This window comes from Populus euphratica, unplaced genomic scaffold (genome assembly GCF_000495115.2).
Source record: "Populus euphratica unplaced genomic scaffold, PopEup_1.0 scaffold124.1, whole genome shotgun sequence".
In the NCBI taxonomy this organism is placed as follows: Eukaryota; Viridiplantae; Streptophyta; class Magnoliopsida; order Malpighiales; family Salicaceae; genus Populus; species Populus euphratica.
In genome coordinates this window covers 202,295-221,932 of record NW_011500013.1, presented here as the reverse complement: position 1 = coordinate 221,932, position 19,638 = coordinate 202,295, and the positions used below count along the sequence as shown (strand labels likewise).

Here is a 19,638-nt window from a genome sequence, read left to right as displayed (position 1 = left end):
AAGTTACAATTTTATAAAGAATTGGTCATTTCTGTTGTCGGGGTAGGAAGAGCTAACAATGTCTATTGAGAAATCAACATCCTCTACAAGGTGAACGTAGGTTTTACTTTTTTATTTGTATTTTAAAAATATTTTAAATTTTTTTTATTATTTTACTTTAAACTAATTTTTTAAAATATTTTTAGATTATTTTGTTAATTTTTTTTAAAAAATAAAAAATATTATTTTGATATATTTTTAAATAAAAAATACTTTAAAAAATAATCATAAATACATATAAAATATCATCCTATATATTTTTTTTCCTGAGGAATACTTGATTGAAAAAATACCTCAAGTAAAGGATTATTTTGGCTCTAGTGTTGTGAAGGACAAAAACATCATTATAATATAATAATACGCATGCCTTTCATGGTGAATCACTGAACACTCAGTTTTTTGTGGATAATATCCTTAGTGGGATTGCATAAAAATCAGATCAAGATACGACTCCGTTACATTAGTTCTATCAAATCATTAGTTTTTACTTTAAATATTTGAATCTCATTCTCTGATGAGGTAAAAACTCATAAATGGTAGGTTTAATCTGAGCCAAGCACATGTCTCCTACCCATCTACACACCCTTTCCTCTATTTTATTTCATGAAGAACTTAACTGTGACCAACTGTAACCCAAAAAACAATAATGCAAAACTACATTTTCTAAACAAGAATTACTAATCAAATGAGGGATATAAAGAGACCTCCCGCCATCCTAGTCTTTAATGGTGGTAAATGTGAAGGGGTGGCAAAAAGAGAGCTCTTGTAGCTAGAGATTCTCCTATAAAAACATTGCCATGAAAATATATATACCTAACCCTCTTTTCCTTTTCCCGTTAACCAAACCAGACCAAAACGTATGTCATCTTTATCTTATAGAGCGTAGTTAGTTTACTAGCTTTTATTTCTGCTCTAGTCTAGATAGATTTTAGCTAAGGTTTAAAGCCAACCATCTCTTTAACTGCGAAATATCTTTAAGCGCATGTCAATTCTCCTTCACTTGCACCCAAAAGACTCATAAAAGTGTCTAGTAAGTGCGGCTGGTGCGTTCTGAGGTGGAGGAAGAGGAATGTTGTTGTATATTGCCAAGGTGGTGGAAGAAAGGCAATAATGTCTAGTGGATTTCCTTCAATTTTAACAGAAAGATCAGCAGTGGGTAGTGATCAGGATCATAAAGCAAGCTGTTAGGGATTCAGGAAGATTGGTTTTGTCTCGAAATGGAAAAGGGCAACCTGAAATTGCTGTTACGGACCATGTGCCCTGTGGTGGACCAACTTGTTCTTCTTTGGTGGAGATGCAAGATGGTATTGGCATTGTCAAATTTCTTAGAGGGAACTGTTTCTTCATCAATGGTGCAACTGGGTTTCTAGCCAAATGTATAGTGTTCTAATTAGATTTTCTATGCCCCGAATTCTTGCTTCTTTTGATGATAATTAACACGTACCATATGCTAAAACCTGCAGTTCTTATTGGGAAGATTTTAAGGACCATGCCTGATGTGGGAAAGATATATCTGTTGATCAAGGCAAAAGACAAGGAAGCTGCAATTGCGAGATTGAAAAATGAGGTGTGTTCCTCTTGATCATTTCCTGTCTCCTAACTTTCATTGACTTATTAATCAATCGCAGAGATTTCATTTATAAATGGTGAATGAGAATTTGATTTATCGTTTTTACTTGGATTATAAATGCAGAGCTATTCAAGTGCCTCAGAGAGACCAATGGAATTTCCTACCAGTCTTTTATGTTGAGCAAACTAGTTCCTGCGGTAGGAACTGTCTGCGAATCCAATCTTGGGTTCGAAGAAGATTTAGCAGATGAGATTGCTAATGAAGTTGACGTAATCATTAACTCAGCAGCTAATGCAAGTTTTGATGAAAGGCACGGCCTCTTTCCATACCTAACATGACAATTTTCTCCGGTACTACTATGTATTTTCAAGCTATATTCTACTGTTGCCTTGTGACCTTGTGGAAATGCAGGCATGATGTTGCTGTTGATGTCCACACGCGAGGAACTTGCCACCTCATGAGATTTGCGAAGAAGTGCCAGAAACTCAAGCTCTTCTTGCAAGTATCAACGGGTTAAGTTATAATTTTATATGACATCTTTTAGGAGGGTCTTCTAATGGCAATCCTTAATGGTTTGCATGGCTAGAGAATCCAATGTCCAGAATAAGTTGGATTTTGGTTATTTTTTGGTTACAGCTTATGTCAATGGACAAAGACAAGAAGAATTATGGAAAAGCCACTCTGTTTTGGCGACTGCTTAGCAAGGGAAAATTCAATAATCTCTGGAAACACAGCATTAGACATCGAAAATGAAGTGAAGCTGGCCTTAAATTCCAAGGAAGATTTTCAAGAAAATGAAGTGGCTCAAAAGATGAAAGATTTGGGTTTAGAAAGGTGAATGATTCCAACTTTCCTTTTTCTTTCCTCTACAATTTCTGAAGGAATCAAAATGAATTATATTGGTCAAGATGTAGTAATTGGGAAAATGGCAAGTAGAAGTGAATAAATTGTGACTTGAAGTGTGATAGTTGACACCTAAACAGGGCAAAAAGATATGGGTGGCAAGATGCTTATGTATTCACCAAGGCTACGGGGGAGATGGTGGTTGATAACATGAAAGGAGACATGCCGGTTGTCGTAATTCGATCTAGTGTCATTGAGAGCACATGGAAAGAATCATTCCCAGGATGGATGGAAAGGAATAGGTATCTCTTATCGAACCTTTTATCATCACATTGATTAATTTCAATGATTCAATATTATTCTGTTCAGCTAAATGTATCTTTCATTCTCTTTCACCCTTTGTCTGAGGATGATGGATCCTATAGTTTTGTGCTATGGAAAAGGGCAGCTCACAGGTTTTTAGCAGACCCAAATGGAGTCCTTGATGTGGTAACTAGTTCTTAATTCTCATAATCCCATACTATTACAAGGAAAGTAATACCCCATCTTTCTTTGCTTGTGAAGAATTGCTTCTTTCTTGAAATTTGTTGGAGGTCCCAGCAGATACGGTGGTTAATGCAACATTGGCAGCAATAGCTTGGCATGGAATGGAGCAAAAATCAGATATCAATGTCTACCAGGTTGCTTCATCCGTTGTCAATCCACTTGTTTTCCAAGACCTGGCTACATTGCTCTACGAACACTACAATTCCTCTTTTTTACATGGACTCAAATGGCCGACCAATCCATGTTCCATCAATGCAGCTCTTCAGCTCCATGGAAGACTTCTCTGTTCATCTATGGAGAGATGTCATTCAGCAAAGTCGGTTAGCAGAAATGGCCTCATCAGATAGGAAGCTGTCGCAAAAACATGAAAATATATGCAGAAAATCACTGGAACAAGCAAAGTACATGGCCAATATATACGAGCCATACACTCTATATGGTGGAAGGTGAGGACATATATGATTTACTTTACCCTTACACGATGCAAAGCTTAATCAATTTGAAAGGAAAAATGTATAAAAGCAGGTTTGATAATAGCAATACTCGAAAATTGATGGAGAGAATGTCAGAAAATGAGAAGGGGGAATTTGGATTTGACGTGGGAAGCATTGACTGGAGAGATTATATTACAAATGTACATATCCCAGGCCTGAGGAGGCATGTCATGAAGGGGAGTGGAATGCGTGGCTGAATGCTAAATAACTTTGTCAAACCATGTAAAAATATTCCTGCAACTACTTGCAATAAGTTTGTCAGCATTAATCCTTTTTCTTCTCTTATGAACACAGAAAATCATGAAAGGGAGGTATAGAAAGTAGCAGTGCATTTTAGCTATAAGATCGATGTATGAATTTGTGAGCAAATCCAAACAGCATGTTGAAACTTTCCATCTATCTATATATATATATTTTGCAATGACTCCATCGGAAAAAAAAAGAAAGTATTTTTTGGGTTAGAATTTCATGACACGACTTCTTCTTTTTTACCAACTTCATATTTTTTTCAATACAAATTTAAAGTAATTAAAATACAAAATTCATAAAAATTAAAATAATTTATTTAGGGGAAAATGTATTTTTTAAAAACAAAACTTCATTTTTGTTATTTCAATCTATTTTTTTTATGAACAATATTTTTTTTATCAAAGTTGTTTTCATACGAAAATTATATTTTCTCGATACATTATATGTCAAAACATCATATAATCATAATTGTTTCAACTCATCAATCAATGGATAAAAAAACATTTATATTTTAACCTGAACTATTAGAATCGGGCATAATAGTAAATAAAAATATAAACTTCAGCCTCATACACATCTTTGATGGCAAGTTGTAAATCGTGATTATCACTAGCTAATAAGAATAAAGAGTAGCAAATAACTAGAATGGAATAAATCTGTTTGTACATGACCCAAGACGTATGTTTCTTGATTCCGCTAAAAAATCAAGGATACACCCTATTAAAATGTTTTAAGGCTTCATTATCAAAAGAATGTATCAACACTCCATCCACTATATCATGTGCTTAGCAGTTTTTAGTAACATGAATAACTTTTGAAGTCTATGTGTTATTAGAAAGTATCTATGTTTTCTATACGTGACAATAGTTATTTCCCTACTAGTTTTGGGTTTATAATGAGCATGCCTACATTTTTTATATATGTTCAACTCTGTATTTTTAAGATAGTATAATATGTATAAGTTGAAACATATGTTAATTTTGCAATCTTAGACTGAGAGATGTCATCACGGATTTAATAGCATAAAATTTTTTTTTCAGCCTATTCCTTTCAGGTAAACTGCTTCTTGTTCACTCGATAATTCTATTATAATCAGCTTCACTTAACCCATGAACTAACTTGATGGTAAATACTAGTGCAACGATAGATAATTGACTATAATTTGTGAACCCGTCCTATAATGGTTTGTCAGAGTTTTTTAAAAGATTAAAAAACCTAGCCGCATCTATATTAGGTTCTTCATCTACGATTTGAAATTGACCTGCATAACCCTCATTCATTCTCATTGTATCCATAACCATATTTCTATAATGATCATTATTGTTATCTACAACTTTATGAACATTGCTATGACTAAAAGTTGACCCAACCATCTTTTCAATCTTGATCTCGTGAGGAATATATAATTCTCCGTGTACACACCAATACATGTATATATGTATGAATTTTTTTTATAAAAGATGTATCATTATATTTGGATCAAGAAACCTTTTATTCTTATACCTTTTATATAAACATCTAATATCACCTTCACCAATATTTCTTGGATCAAATAGTAAGTAATTAATAAAATCTTGAATCTCATTATATAACTCATCCTAAGCAACCTTTCGAGTGAATGTTGATATATCCATGAACGATCATTTATTATTTATGATATTTCTATATAAAATATTGATGATAATATACATTCATTAAATACTTAAATTAAATAAATAATATGCAATAATTTATATAAGGATAGATTTATAATTTGATGAGATAATTTTTTTAATTTTAAAATTATAGAATTTTTCCCTTGTTTTCAGCCACATTTTAAATTGTTTGTTTTAACTTTTATAGTTGAAATTATGGTTAGGTACAACTCATCCATACATAAAATTTACTTATAAAAACTAATATTTTTTATTTTTTATAATTTTTTTAATAAGTCAATATCCAACCCACAATTTCCGCCTCTAAAACAAAGATACACTAAGATTTGTTTCATCGTGAGGCTCTTGTCTCGCCCAAAATGAGAATATCTTCTTGAACTACAGGACCACAGCTAAGCTCATAAACAAGCAAACAATTATTTGTCGGCTGCATTAATGTGGACAGCATCGGAGAGACCGTCACACATGTGTCCCACAGGCCCTTCTTAATTTTGTTTAACGTGGGACCAATGCAAGTGGCCAATTAAGTCACTTTCAACCAATTTTTTATTAAAATTTAAATTGTTTTTTATTTCAGATTTTTTTAAAATATTTTTAAATTATTTTAATGGGTTAATTTTAAAAATAAAAAAAATATATTATTTTAATATTTTTCTGAATAAAAAATAATTTCAATCTGTCTGTATCTTGCCTACTTGCCTTAGTCTAATGTCAATTTTTCAGCCAAGAACAAAATATGAAATGTCATTTGAAATGGTCAGCTATTTCTCCTCCTTTTGAAGTCAATTAAATCTAGATATTGTACGCGACTGAGACTTAACCAATTTGGTCAAGTTTGCATGGCTGCCATGAACACTCTAGGAACCTTCTCAATAAAAAAACAACTCTTATTTGATAAATTCCTGGAGAAGGAATTAGAAATTTAACATTATTTGGACGTTACGATTGAAGTCTCTGTTATTGTTTTTTGTGGAACTTACAGTATATTTGGGAATTTTAAGAGGAGGGGAGAATAATCAAAGAGAGAGGACTTGTTTTGATTCATAACAAGGTGAATGGAAGTTTAAAAATAAAAATAAAAAAATTTCATTCTACCTTCAATGTTTAAACCTATGATGATGTAAAATATATCAATTTTTTTAAACTCATTCTCACATATCAATTATTATTGTCTTTCGCCTCTCTCTCTATATATATCTAATAAAATATAAATAAGCATGCGTATTTATGGGAACCACGTTATTATATGTTATTGGGTCGAAAATGTTATAAATAAAAAAATTATAAAATTTAATTTTTAATAAATTAGATGTTGGAGAATGAATTATGGATAAAAACTAATTATATAAAAGGATTAAAAAAAATTATAATTAAAATAATGAAGATAAATATTAAAATAAAAAATAAATTAAAGGGAATCCAAGACAATCTATTTATATATTTGTTTTTAAATTAAAGAAAGTATTGCCCTAACACAAACACACACCAGCTATTTCATCTATGTTTCATTATGGGTTGTAATTTTTTTTTTTTAAATAACTATGCAAGTTATTTTGATAAAAAATTATATAAAAAATTCAAAATATAAATCAAAAGGATCATACAAGTACCTAATTAAAATTATATAAGATAATTGAGTTATAATAGATTTATTTTAGATGCAATGGTTTGGTTTTACTGAAAAATTTATGTGTTGATATTGTTTTGAATTGTTATTTTATTTGATGGAATAAAATTTATTAAGTATTTATATGCAACAACATATATTTTGGTATTTTATCATACAAGCAAGGTTAATCATTACCCTTTCATAATGTGTTGCAAAATCCACACAATATAAGCATTTTTTTTAACTCACTATATTTATAAATAATTATTTTTTAAATTATTTTATTTAAAAATATATTAAAATAGTATTTTTTAAATTATTTTTTATATTAATATATCAACATGATTTGAAAATATAAAAAAAATAAAAAAATCATAAAAAAATACTTTTTGAAAAAAGAAAAAAAACAGTTTATTACTGTTAACATGTAATTTCAGTAGCACGAGCTAAAATGTTAATATTACTAGTTTCCTTTTCTTTTTTAAATTTATTCAACCTTTTTGTTTTTCATCCATACAATTTTCTTTTCGTACTTCTTGTTTGTTCTTCCGCCTGGCAAATCCACCGAAGCCCGGCCGGCTGAAATTAAGAATCACAATAAAAAATTAAGAGGAAAAAAAAGAGTAGAGTAAACATTCAAACCTGCCGAGTCCAAATTCTTTCTTGCGTTGGCTGGTTCTATTGTTTTCTCCTTTTTGTTTACTTTCTTTGATCCCTCTTTTTTAGGAGGGGATTTAAGAGATACTGATTAATTAATGGAGAGCATATCGTTATGGCAAGGTTTGGCACTTTGTGGGATTGTGTTGTGGATTGTTATATCTTCATCCCTTGATGTCACTCGAAAGCTTAGAACTTTGGTCCAACCTTGGGTTTCTCACCATGTCATCACTGGCACTCCTATCATCCTCCAGATCCAGGTTTCTGTCACTTTTCATCAATATAAACACAACCCAGATATTCTTCTTTTGTATTGAATTCTGTGTGTGGGATTTTTTTTTTATTTTTCTCATCTTTTTGTTGCATTTTTTTTGTTGCTCTTATTTGCAGAAATATCAGCATGGATTTTTGGATGCTTTATTCTCTGGATCATCCTGTGTTGTTTCTGTGCCTTTCTACACTGCTTTTCTTCCTTTGCTTTTCTGGGTATGCTCTATTTATTTCTGTTTAGAGGTTATTTTGGATTTTATTGTTGTTTTGGTAATAATTGAGTGGTTTTTGGGTTCACAATGTAGAGTGGGCATGGCAAGTTGGCTAGGCAAATGACCCTTTTAATGTCTCTCTGTGATTATTCAGGAAACTGCATAAAGGTACTTATATACTTTCTTTCTTACCCGATCCATGCCATTTCTTTTGCTGTTATTGTCTTTGATTTGGAAGATGAACTGCAAGGCTACAGGCTTTCTTTATTTTATCCGCTCACTGTTGATATTTTATTTATCAAAGGATGTGGTATCAGCTCCTCGACCCTCTTGTCCTCCTGTTAGGAGAATAACTGCCACAAAAGATGAGCAGGAGAATGCTTTGGAATATGGATTGCCTTCTTCCCACACTCTTAACACAGTTTGCTTATCTGGGTATTCATCTTCCTCCATTCGTACTCATCTTTGCAATGTGGTTTTTGACAAGGGTTATAGGATTTACCAGGCATCTGACCGTGTGTTATTCAAGTAATTGAAGAATACCAGTAGCTAATTTATGAGGCATTGTGCATGTTCCAAAGAAACTAGAGAAGTTTTTTTTTTCCCTAGTCAAGAATACTGAATAATTCTTCTTTAGCTAAGCTCCTGATTCTTGCTTATTGATATAAAGCTGATCTTTCTTTTTTCTTTCGTCTCCCTTCTATTTTCAATTTTTTTCAAGGTTCTAGCAGTGGTGTGATTATAATATTAATTAGTTGGTTGTTGTCTCCTCAAAAACTCAAATGTGGTTATTATATTGCTTTGAAATTTGCACCCGAACATTCTAAAGCATTTTTTTTATCGGACTAACTTTACTTTGTTTAAATAATTTTCCAGATACCTATTGCACTATGTTTTATCCTATACCCAAAATGAAGATGCCTCTTTGAAATTTGCGGGATATGCCATTGTTTGCTTGATTGTTTGCCTCGCTGGCTTGGGTATGTAGTTGTCTTTCGTAATTTTTGGCAGCATTATCAGTTTTTCCTTTTAGATTTTCCCAAAATGAAATTTTTTTTTTCTTGGTAGGAAGAATTTACCTCGGAATGCACAGTGTAATTGATATCATAGCTGGTCTTGCTGTTGGTTTTGTGATCCTTGCCTTTTGGCTATCCGTCCATGATTATGTCGACAGTTTCGTAGTCTCGGGACAAAATGGTATGTAATCTTGTGGTTCTAGCATTCATGGTTTTCAAATTTTGATTTGCAGAAGCTACTTTTAGAACTATTAAATTGTTTTCAAGCCAATCAAGTGGCAAAAATTTATAGAAGGAATGTGTGTTTGATGAGTATGATTAAGCGAAACCTTCACAGAAGAACGCTACCTTCTTCCCATGTTATCATAATTCTACAGTCCTTTTCCCTCTTCAGTCTATTCACATTTGAGCAAATTCCTATATGAGGCTTTGAATACCAATCAAAATTTCTGAATAGCCCATCAGCTCCAAAGTTGGTGAGCAAGACATGAAATTTTTGACAAATAGGAAGACTATTGGAGACGAACCAAGGTACAATTTTGGAGAGACATGAAAACTCTATGGATGCCTAGTGCAGAGCCAACAATCCTAGAATGAGTTAGTTGGATGAACTTTATACAACCAATACCAAGATGGAATTTTGCCTGCTGGCAGGTTACAAATGATTGTCCTCAAGCTTTCTTCCTCTCAAATGGAGAAAAGGTATGCAAATACCGGTATCCCATTATATTGAAAAGAATTTGAGGGTTCTAATTACGTGCCCTCTTTAGGGACACATCTTTTTTACTGAATCATGACTCAGGATATTGTTAACAATTTGATTGGGGTTGTTTAGGTTCCAGGGGATGAATTTTTAGTGCTTGAATTATGAATTTTGTACTTACTTTTGACCTCACCTTGTTCAAAGAAGGTTTAACATGAAATCACACTCCCCATTCAAATAACAGCATCAAAATTTTTAATCTGGGTAAATGTGCAATTGTTGTATTCTCGTTATGTATGTCCTATTTCACTTGCAGTGACAACATTCTGGGCCGCCCTAAGCCTTTTATTGCTTTTTGCTTATCCGACACCAGAACTTCCAACTCCAAGCTTTGAGTTCCACACAGCCTTCGATGGTGTTGCATTTGGAATAGTAAGCAATTACTCACCCATTAACTTTGGAATAATGTTTAGCTTTATTTGTCTGCCTTTTCTGTTATATCAATTATCATGCGGGGGGAAGTGTTTGCACTTTTATATTTTCTTATGATCATCATTCTTTGAAATAGGAAAAGTCGAAAGTCTACTTTGTTGAGACTTGAGAGAACATCCTGAAAGTAGAAACAGTGGAACTTTGGAGGCATTTTGATTAATAATAAATATTAGAAAAATAAATCGCACTAGAGTGAAACCTGTTCCACGCACCAAGGAAAATATACTTAGCGAAGTAAGATATAATTCCACCATTATCTTTCTGCTGATTATTCGAGAAAGGGAAGGAAAACGGTACTTAGACCATTACTAATCTTGGCATAGAACAAAACCATTACTTCTTGGCATAGAACAAAAAGGCAAAGGCTAGGATAGTGAAGATAGTAAGAGAGTTAGGATTGTCTCAGCATGGAAAAAGGAATAAAATGGTGTGACAAAAAAGGGTTAAAACAACAAGGTAGGTGGAAAACTCCACAAGGTTCTTGTCTCCATGATGACAATGCAATAGCTTGCCTGCAATGCATCTCAGCAATCACATATGCCAAGGAGAAACTTGATGCTGGGAATTAATGATGTACATTCTTGGAAACAATTCTTTAAAGGCTAGCACAAAATCATTTAGGATATAGCCAAGAGTGAGAACATGTATGGGTGCATATAGTGGGAAGAAAATAGGGGGAAATGTTGGAGGCTTGGTGTATGTGATAACATGAATTACAAATTCAATTCCAAGATCATAAAGGTAGCCTTTGTTAACTATTTTGGGACATAAGAGACAAAGATAATGGGGATTGAGGGGGCATGTCTCTTGTAATTGCTTTGAAAGTAAAAAAGTTCACTCCAAAAATGTATTGGAGATATTATTTTTATCTTTGTCTCATCAACCAAACAAGCATCTATTTCTTTTGTATCTATCTTTTTTGTCCTTGGACACTAACTGGACGTGATCAAAGAGACCGCACATAGAATGCATAGAGAAAAGGATTGTGCCAATGTATAAACTAGCCCTCCGGTTCAATAATGAAGCATCATATCCGAAGTATCAACTTCCTAAAATTGTTTACAATTCCTCTCTCCTTTCTCACCATGATGAAGTCTTTTCATTCATCATTCTTTATTACACAATGAAATCTCTATCAACTATTAGATAGAGATTGCTGGCACAATGAAACTACTTGCAGACTGTGCACTGCCTTATCCGTTGAGGTAAATTTTTTATATATTAATTGTGATTATGTGGTAAGAACAAAGAACAGCCATGCATTCAATGCTTTGAACCTGCTTGAGTATTCCTGTCAGTTAATTTTAGTAGCAGAACATGGATGTCATTTAGATACTGTTTCGTTTTCTAACTTGCAGATGTCAGTGAAGTTTTTATCAAGAATATCTTATCAAGTCTGGAATACCATTTTATTACTATTATGAAACAAGCTACTTAGTTAATATTGATTTTACTACTGCTATGAAACAAGCTACCTAGTTAACTTTCATGAGGTAAATTTGCAATATTTTTCAGGTGGCCGGAGTCCAGCAAACCTACCACCAGTTCCACCATGAGTCAGTGCCCCGCATATTTACACCACAACTCACTCTTTCAGCCTTTCTTGGACGAATGCTCGTGGGGATACCAACAATACTCATTGTGAAGTACTGCAGCAAGGCACTGGCAAAATGGATCCTTCCTATTGTAACAAACACCTTGGGCATTCCTATAAAATCAACCAGCTACATCCCCATGCTAAAAGGATCAGTTACTGGTAAAAAGACGGAAGAGCTTAAGCAATCAGGTTATATTAAGAAGTTACCCGTTTTCTCATCTCAGGGCTCATTTGATGTTGACACGGGCATTAGATTCCTCCAATACTCAGGCCTCGCTTGGTCTGTGGTGGATCTTGTTCCTTCTCTCTTTTCGTATCTGAGGTTGTAAAGATCCTAGGGTGAATGTATCATACCTTCATCTTATATATATAATTGCATAATTTTTTTCATCGATGATGACACCTCCCCCTTGGCAACTGATCTTGTCCATAAAATGCCATTGCTCTTTTCGCAGCCTTTACCCTCTGATTGCTCTCTTATGGCCTCCTTTGTCACCAGGTGGCAATTGTAGTAGAACCGGAATTTTGGGAAGATCCTAGGCCGAATGTCGCAATCCATTTGAGTCATAATAATATAATGTGTGTGTATGTTTTCTCTCGCATGAGTCATAATGTTGTTAAATACAACATCAGTGCTGATGACTCCGGATTTATAGATCATTAAGGCAATCTTTGGGTTTCCATGAGGACTTGACGTGCAGTGAGCATAGCAAATTAAACTGCGGGGTGCCCTTGGCGAGATATTAAAATCCAAGCGGTGATCGTTTTTAATTTCAACGAAGCATCCACGCGCTCATATCACAGAAGAGAAAGCACCATTCGAAAAACTCTAGCATGGAGCGTCAAGTAGACGGCAACCTCATTGTCCCCATAGAGGCCCCGGAAGGAAAGCTAAATATGAAACAGGGATACCTTACATTCTACTGCTTCACTGCGCATCAACTTAGCCGATTCCCACAAAAATATCCAGCGTGGTTTCAAGCACAAGACAGGAAAGAAAAGGCATCCAACTTGCCTACTATAATACAGGCTTTTCTCATCCCATGACCATCAGCAAGGCATACTAGAACTTAAATTTGATAGACCCAAAGTAACTAGGATCCACACAGATAGGGATTTGGGGTTGGGGGGGTGGATGAGGAAGTGGTGGTGGTATTACAAAAGGCTGCTTACAGGAAGTAATCAGGAGTTCTACGGGTAACATCAGGTTCTCCCCTCCTGGGAGCTGGCTCAAACTGTAATGCACCAAAAATCCAAAATGAGAAACTGGCACTAAAATTATGTAAGATCTTGTGAAGAATATCAGTGGATGATATATTACCTGGATGAATGTGTGGCCCTTGCAGTCATCAACTTCCAGTATGGAGGCCATATTTCCACAGCGGTAACAATAATTAGGTGCACTAAATATGGTAACCACCTTTTGTTCCTGTACCGAAGAAACAATGTCATTCCCAAACCTCATTTTCATGCCAAACATGAAAGTGCAAATACTATTCATTAATTTCAAGAATAGTGATTACATGTGCCCAATTAAATCCGTCCATAACAAGCTGATGTGCTCTAGCAATCAACTTCAAGCTGTTAACATGATTAAATTGCTCAGATATATCCTGCATAAAATAACAAACGTAGATGAAGAGAACTCAGGAGAAATGAGGTCACCATTTTAACTTTGATAAAAACAACACATTCTTTGCATGAATAGAGATAGAATGCGTGAAGCTCAAGTTACCTGGCCAAAGGTATACCCGGCACCACGAGGTGATATACCCCAACCACATCTGTCATCTGGATCAGACCACAACAGATCACACATGGCTCCTTCATGAGGAACTTCTTGAACACGATCAAAGTTCCTTATGTTATCAAGGGTCTCTATGGTTGGGGACAATCCACCATGTAAACAAAATATTTCAGACTCAACCTATGAAGCAAAAAAGGAAAAAGAAGAGCTTCAGGAGTTACTAAATATAGCCAATAACCAATGATGCATTTCAACTTCCATCAAACCATTAGCTTTCTACTGTCACTGACTTCCATGACTTCCAACACTCTAGTTGATCTTAGCTTTCTTAAACACCAAATAAAGCTGCAAAATTCACCCAAGAGATTCCTCAAAATAATATGACACAATTTCTGGTGATATATGTAGTGAGAAATGAAAAATTTGTGATGACCACATTTGTAAATAACACTAAACCAGGAAATCTTCTAGTCAAACTCATAAGATGGGCAACTCACACCAGTTTAGAAGGATCATTTTGGAACATGAAGAAGCGTAAGCTGGAGCTTCCAAAGACCACAGTACTAGGAAATACAGAGTCATGATTGACCAAATGATACAGCCTCGAAAGGCTAATTTAACAACGTTATCAAAGTATGCATAACAGTCATAACGGTGAGATTTGAAAATGAAAAACAAAAAAGAACTCAACATGAGTCAGCTAAAAAGAATCTCTTCTATATCTAGCTAGGGATTAGAGCAGGTTGGTTAATATCTCCCAATTTATTTTCCCACACACCCAGTTCTTTTTTTCTTTTTTTTCTTTTACTACTTACAAAATCAATAGTAGGCCCCCGAAATAGAAAGTCTTACTAACCAATGCAGTCAATGGGAAATAGTCAAAAAGGTCGGTGAAGATCTTCCAAACATTAGCATTACCATACCTGTAACAAGTCATAAGAAAAGAGTAATAGAAGAGATTTGAAAGAAAAGATAAAAAATTTACAAAAATACTGCACAATAGTATGTTAGATGTGTCAAATTATTGCAGTGGATCTACAAGGGCATACCAACAGCAACTCAGACAAATTCAACAAGCTAGTCTCCCACAATAATACCACTTATAATCAATACTTGTTTTGCACATTTATCAACTGTTTCCATCACTATATTAGCGCGCTTTGAATTATAACAAAGTGCTAGCCCTACCTTATAAGAAGTGAAGTTATATGTAGCAAAAAGGAAGTGCATGTCAAAATGTAGAAACAGATAGAGAAGGAAGTGTTCTATATCAACAACAAAAGCAGTCAAATGCTATGCACATGAATATGCTGTAATGAAAGAAACTTTGACCAGATAATCCAGAAACTTCACAAGCAATGAAGACGTATGAAACCAGCAACAGAAATTCCAAGGGAGCATCTAATTTGTGCCCATCTAATTTTATTACCTAATTTTAATCAGATAATCAAGAAACTTCACAAGCAATGAAGATGTAAGAAACAGTGACAAAATTTCCAAAGGACCATCTAATTTGGATTAAGACAAGCCCAATTACAGCAAAGTAGAGGTGAAGCACATTAATATGTTACTATATCCTTTAAGCAAGTTGTTGCATGGACTTGATACATGGAAGAAAAAAAAGGATAGAGCTGAACAAGAGAAAAGAATGCACAGTGATCCCATGTAGGGGGGATAGGATGCCAGAGGTTCTTTAAATGTAAAAAATTTACCCCAGCATGAATGTATTACATTGATGAAAAAGGACCCTACAAGTCAAAAGTTGTCAACTTGTAAAACTTCAATACCACTATTTTCCAATGGTGCTATCTTTTTTTTCTCTAAATAGCTGTTGAGTTATGCAAATTTGAACTTTCTCAAAACTTGACCAAAAACTTTTACAAGGATCCCACCAAATGCATTACTCAAACATGCAAAAGTAGGAGGGAAATTAAAAATGCTTGCAAGGATTATTAATACCATTGCAAGGATTATTAATACCAATGCAGCAATCAAAAGGTAGTTATTGGAACCAAAAAAATAGACTTGGATGCAACTGTAAGAACATTGCTGATAAATTCCAATGGATAAAATCATGCAAAAAAAATAAACAAATTGACGTAAGCTACATATGCATTATAAATGCATGTCCAGCATGTGCTGCACACTTATTATTAGAAAATATCAGTACTACTAAAACTTATAGCCAACTAATAAAGGTTGCAAACAAAAAACTTACTTTCTTAGACATTCATCATAAAACCCATAAACTTGAGTAATCTGCATGGAGAAGAAACGATGGAAGAACGATGGAAGCAATCAGTATTTCCATATGCTGGCACAGCCCACAATTTGAAGTAAACACAATTAGTAAAATTAACATTTAACTTCAACTGTCCAAAATAAAACTAAGTATCACATCTTCTAGAAACCTCCATTGAACATCCACCTCCAGGAATTAAGTGAAAAATCTAGATGATGAAATGTCTATCGTACACTAAACTGCTTAAAATTACAAATCCAGGTTACAAGTTTACAACAGAAGCGTTTATAAAAGAAATAGAAAGACCCACACAGGATCCAAGCATTACCACAGTGGTTAGTATATGTAAAAACTCAAGATGAAAATGTTCACAAGAAATAAAGTACCTGGCGACTTTCATGGTTTCCTCTGAGAATGGTAATCCTATGATGATAGCGCACTTTCAATGCCACCAAGAGCTGGGAAAATATATCAATAAGTGTCACCAATTTAAATCTTCCAAGTGTCAGGCATTTTCTATGCTCAGATTGGGTAGCAGCACAGTTTAGAAAGGTAGTATTTGAAATAATTACCTCAAACAGGAGGCATAGAATGTTAACATGCAATTTATATTAGCCAAACCATACATCAAAGAAAAGCCGGTCAGAAATTCAAGGATCATTGCTCAAAAATTATCACCAGCTCTTAAAATTGGTCACAAGCATTGGCATTATCCCTTAAATCAAATTCGAATTAACACATGAAGAACATTTAATTGTGCCACTAAACTATTTTTAAATTATTTCTCCAGCTACTTCAGCCCTATCACGATATTGTGGGAAGAGGAACGAGCCTCAGCAACAAGGGTCCTTTTTGAGTTTTTGTGGGTATAAGAAGTTTTGTAATATAATCAAGGCCACTAGTCTATCATGGATATCTATGCTTCCTTCTGTTAGTATATGTAAGCAAAGAGTGGAATGACATACAGCCTATCGAATACCAATCAGTTTAATAAAGCAATGAAAAGCAAATGACTGGATGGATTATGTACATACCGTCACGGTTTCAACAGAATAATAGCCACGATCCACATAATCCCCCATAAACAAGTAATTGGTGTCAGGACACTGTCAATAAATTTTAAAGTGGTCACAAGTCTAATCAGGGAATTAGATAGTAACGAAATCTAGAGCAAAATACAACTAATGAACCAAAAAAAAGAAAGATTGTATATAGTAGATATTCTATAGATGAACCCAAAGGACTAATCAAAACACAAGGTGAAACAGCACAATGAACAAAAACAAGTAGTTTCCTGACAAATGACAATTTACTTGACTATACCTCAGGATAACTTGAATCTTCAAAAGCATTTGGCACAGGTCTCAATAAACTATCTAAGATAAAGCCCTCATCTGAAACAAAAGAGTTGAAAAACTACAAAGTGATGTCATAGTCAGAACTGATACCTTCCCTCCAATACGAAAAAGTTCTGCAAGATCATGAAACTGCCCATGAATATCGCCACATATTGTCACAGGGCTTTTCACAGGCTGTCATCCAAAAAAAAATCAACAAACTCAACATCTTCCGATTCCAGCGTGTAACAACAGAGCAATTGAATTCAATAAAAAAAAAAAATTAGTTAAACCTGAACATTGCTTTCTTGCATTAGTATCTCCTTAGCTTTCTCGCATAATGTCCTAACCTACATCGAAACAGATCAAAAAAGTAAATTATCTCACATCATTCTTTACCATTAAAAAAAAAAACATACATTAACCAAATTTAAAAAAAAAATCCTAAATCTTCCCGCATTGACTGCCAAAAATCCTATCGTGACCCCGACAGTGAAAGAAAGTAGTAATTATTTTGCAAATCATTTCTATTTTTATCACTGTATTTTCTTTCTCTACCAGAAGCCAAAAAAAAACTAAAATAAAAAATAAAAGAAACTAGTAAATTACTAAATACAGTTGAATCCAACTACTAAAAAACAATTAAAAACACTAAACCAAGTTATCAACTGTTAAATTAGAGAATTCGATTCAATTTTTCCTAAATCAAGCAGAAATTGAATTGAGAAAAACCTGAGGTTCAGAGAGAGGCTTGCACTGCATGAGTTGCTCGATCTGTTGATCAAGATCGGTAATTGATTCTGAAGATAACGAATTCGTGCCCATCTTGATTGATCTTAACACCGAATTGGGTTTAACAATATCCCGATTAGGATAGCCCTAAACATAGAATGATTCAATCAGATTTTTTTCACTTGTGCCTTTCTTTTCGCAGTTCATTTGCTGTGGCGAAGGAAATGGGGAAGCGCTGGTTGCTAAAGTTAACACTGCAAAATTATTTTTCGGTTGGGTTTTTATAAAGAATAATTAAATTAATTTTTTTAAAAAATTAAAATTAATTCATCCTAATTGATTTTAATTATTTTAAAAAATCCGATTCAAACTAATTATTTTTTTAATTTAACTTAGTTTTTTTTATTTAATTTATTTTTTGTTTTATCTTTTTTTTTGTTTAGATTCAGTTTGGTTTTATAATCAAATCGGACATATTGATTTTTTAAAAATTATAATCAATTTAATTATTTTTTTATAATTTATTTTTTTAATTATTTCTTCTTAATTTAATTAGTTTTTTAGCGTTTTTTCATCACTACTTAACAAGTTTATTATTTTTTCTTTTTTCTTTTTTTATTGAGGTTTTTTACAAGTAATAGACATAAATGGTGATCATTTTATTTTAAATATTTAAAAAAAATAATAAAAATAAAAATATTATTATTATTTTAGTTAATTATTAAAAATAATTTTTCAAGTTTGTGAAATTTACATAAAATATTTTTAATTAATTCACTTTCATGTTATTATCACTTCTAGCTATCATCATTATTATTCTAATATTATTATAGTTATTTTTTTATTATCACTATTATCATTATTATTATTATTTTATCATTATTATCATTAATATTTTATTATTATATTATCATCTTTTATCTTTATTATATCAATGTTATTTTTTTATAATATTATTGTTGTTGTTATCATCAATGCGTTCTTTTTTATCACTATAACCTTAATCATCATTTATTTATTATTATAATATTTTTATATCATTATTTATTTATTGATTATAAAAAAAATTATTTTGTTTAAAATATTTTATGTAAAACAAATATATTTATAATGCTTAAATATTTATATATGCTTACTTAGTATCATTGGTTGATTTTGTTTAGTGTCATTTGTTGATTTTGTTTACTTAGATTTTATCAATCATTTTATTTAAAGAAGTCAAAAGTAAAGAGAGATGATGGAAAAAATTCATATAAAAAACAATCAAAGATATAATTCTATAAATTTTGATATAATTTCATTATCTTAAAATTTAATATTGGTTTTTATTGACTTGTTTTTAATTCAAGGTTTTATGTAGTATATAAATGGGAATTTAATGGAAAACCAAGATTAACTATATTTTTTTTTTATGAATTCCTAGTTTTTTTATTAAAAAAATCATAAATGTTAGCCTTTTTCCAAATCAAAGATTAAATGAAATTGAGTATTGGAATGATAAGGTTACATAAATACTTATAAATGGATGTTTTAAAATGAGTTGATGTTACTTTTAAAACAAGCTTTTTAATGCTTAAATTAGTTTAAAGCATAGCGAGACAATTTAATAGAAATTATAAGCGGGTAAT

At 32.8% G+C, this 19,638-nt stretch overlaps 2 protein-coding genes and 1 pseudogene across 3 annotated transcripts; 2 read left to right on the top strand and 1 right to left on the bottom strand.

Annotated features, from left to right (window-relative positions):
* The first annotated feature begins 1,017 nt into the window (after nucleotides 1-1,017).
* LOC105141550 (fatty acyl-CoA reductase 2-like) lies at nucleotides 1,018-3,798 on the top strand (annotated as a pseudogene).
* Nucleotides 3,799-7,486: 3,688 nt separating this feature from the next.
* SPP1 (Phosphatidic acid phosphatase (PAP2) family protein) lies at nucleotides 7,487-12,349 on the top strand. Of its 2 annotated transcripts, none has more exons than XM_011048795.1 (8): nucleotides 7,487-7,922; nucleotides 8,053-8,148; nucleotides 8,238-8,312; nucleotides 8,449-8,579; nucleotides 9,021-9,124; nucleotides 9,213-9,341; nucleotides 10,237-10,295; nucleotides 11,871-12,349. In XM_011048795.1, exons 1-8 carry the CDS (start codon nucleotides 7,761-7,763, stop codon nucleotides 12,279-12,281), a joined length of 1,167 nt encoding a protein of 388 aa, XP_011047097.1. In that variant the 5' UTR covers nucleotides 7,487-7,760; the 3' UTR covers nucleotides 12,282-12,349. The 2 variants fall into 2 exon arrangements, with proteins under 2 accessions (XP_011047097.1, XP_011047096.1); XM_011048794.1 differs by having other exon boundaries at nucleotides 7,489-7,922; nucleotides 10,180-10,295.
* A 346-nt stretch (nucleotides 12,350-12,695) lies between these two features.
* Nucleotides 12,696-18,251, bottom strand: PP2A-4 (protein phosphatase 2A-4). Its single transcript, XM_011048792.1, has 11 exons — nucleotides 18,011-18,251; nucleotides 17,572-17,628; nucleotides 17,390-17,473; nucleotides 16,976-17,047; nucleotides 16,328-16,399; nucleotides 15,918-15,958; nucleotides 14,556-14,622; nucleotides 13,688-13,879; nucleotides 13,476-13,565; nucleotides 13,274-13,381; nucleotides 12,696-13,187 (listed from the first exon to the last, which is right to left on the bottom strand). Exons 1-11 carry the CDS (start codon nucleotides 18,101-18,103, stop codon nucleotides 13,122-13,124), a joined length of 942 nt encoding a protein of 313 aa, XP_011047094.1. The 5' UTR covers nucleotides 18,104-18,251; the 3' UTR covers nucleotides 12,696-13,121.
* Nucleotides 18,252-19,638: the final 1,387 nt, after the last annotated feature.

Excerpts from the sequence above, each read along its gene's own strand:
- SPP1 (XM_011048794.1), top strand. The coding sequence starts at position 7,761 with ATGGAGAGCATATCGTTATGGCAAGGTTTGGCACTTTGTGGGATTGTG. Across the intron at positions 8,313-8,448 it reads ATTCAGGAAACTGCATAAAG|GATGTGGTATCAGCTCCTCG; the intron begins GTACTTATATAC and ends TATTTATCAAAG. Across the intron at positions 8,580-9,020 it reads AACACAGTTTGCTTATCTGG|ATACCTATTGCACTATGTTT; the intron begins GTATTCATCTTC and ends ATAATTTTCCAG.
- PP2A-4 (XM_011048792.1), bottom strand. The coding sequence starts at position 18,103 with ATGGGCACGAATTCGTTATCTTCAGAATCAATTACCGATCTTGATCAA. Across the intron at positions 17,048-17,389 it reads TTTTTCGTATTGGAGGGAAG|TGTCCTGACACCAATTACTT; the intron begins GTATCAGTTCTG and ends ATTTATTGACAG. Across the intron at positions 13,382-13,475 it reads ACGGATTTAATTGGGCACAT|GAACAAAAGGTGGTTACCAT; the intron begins GTAATCACTATT and ends TCTTCGGTACAG.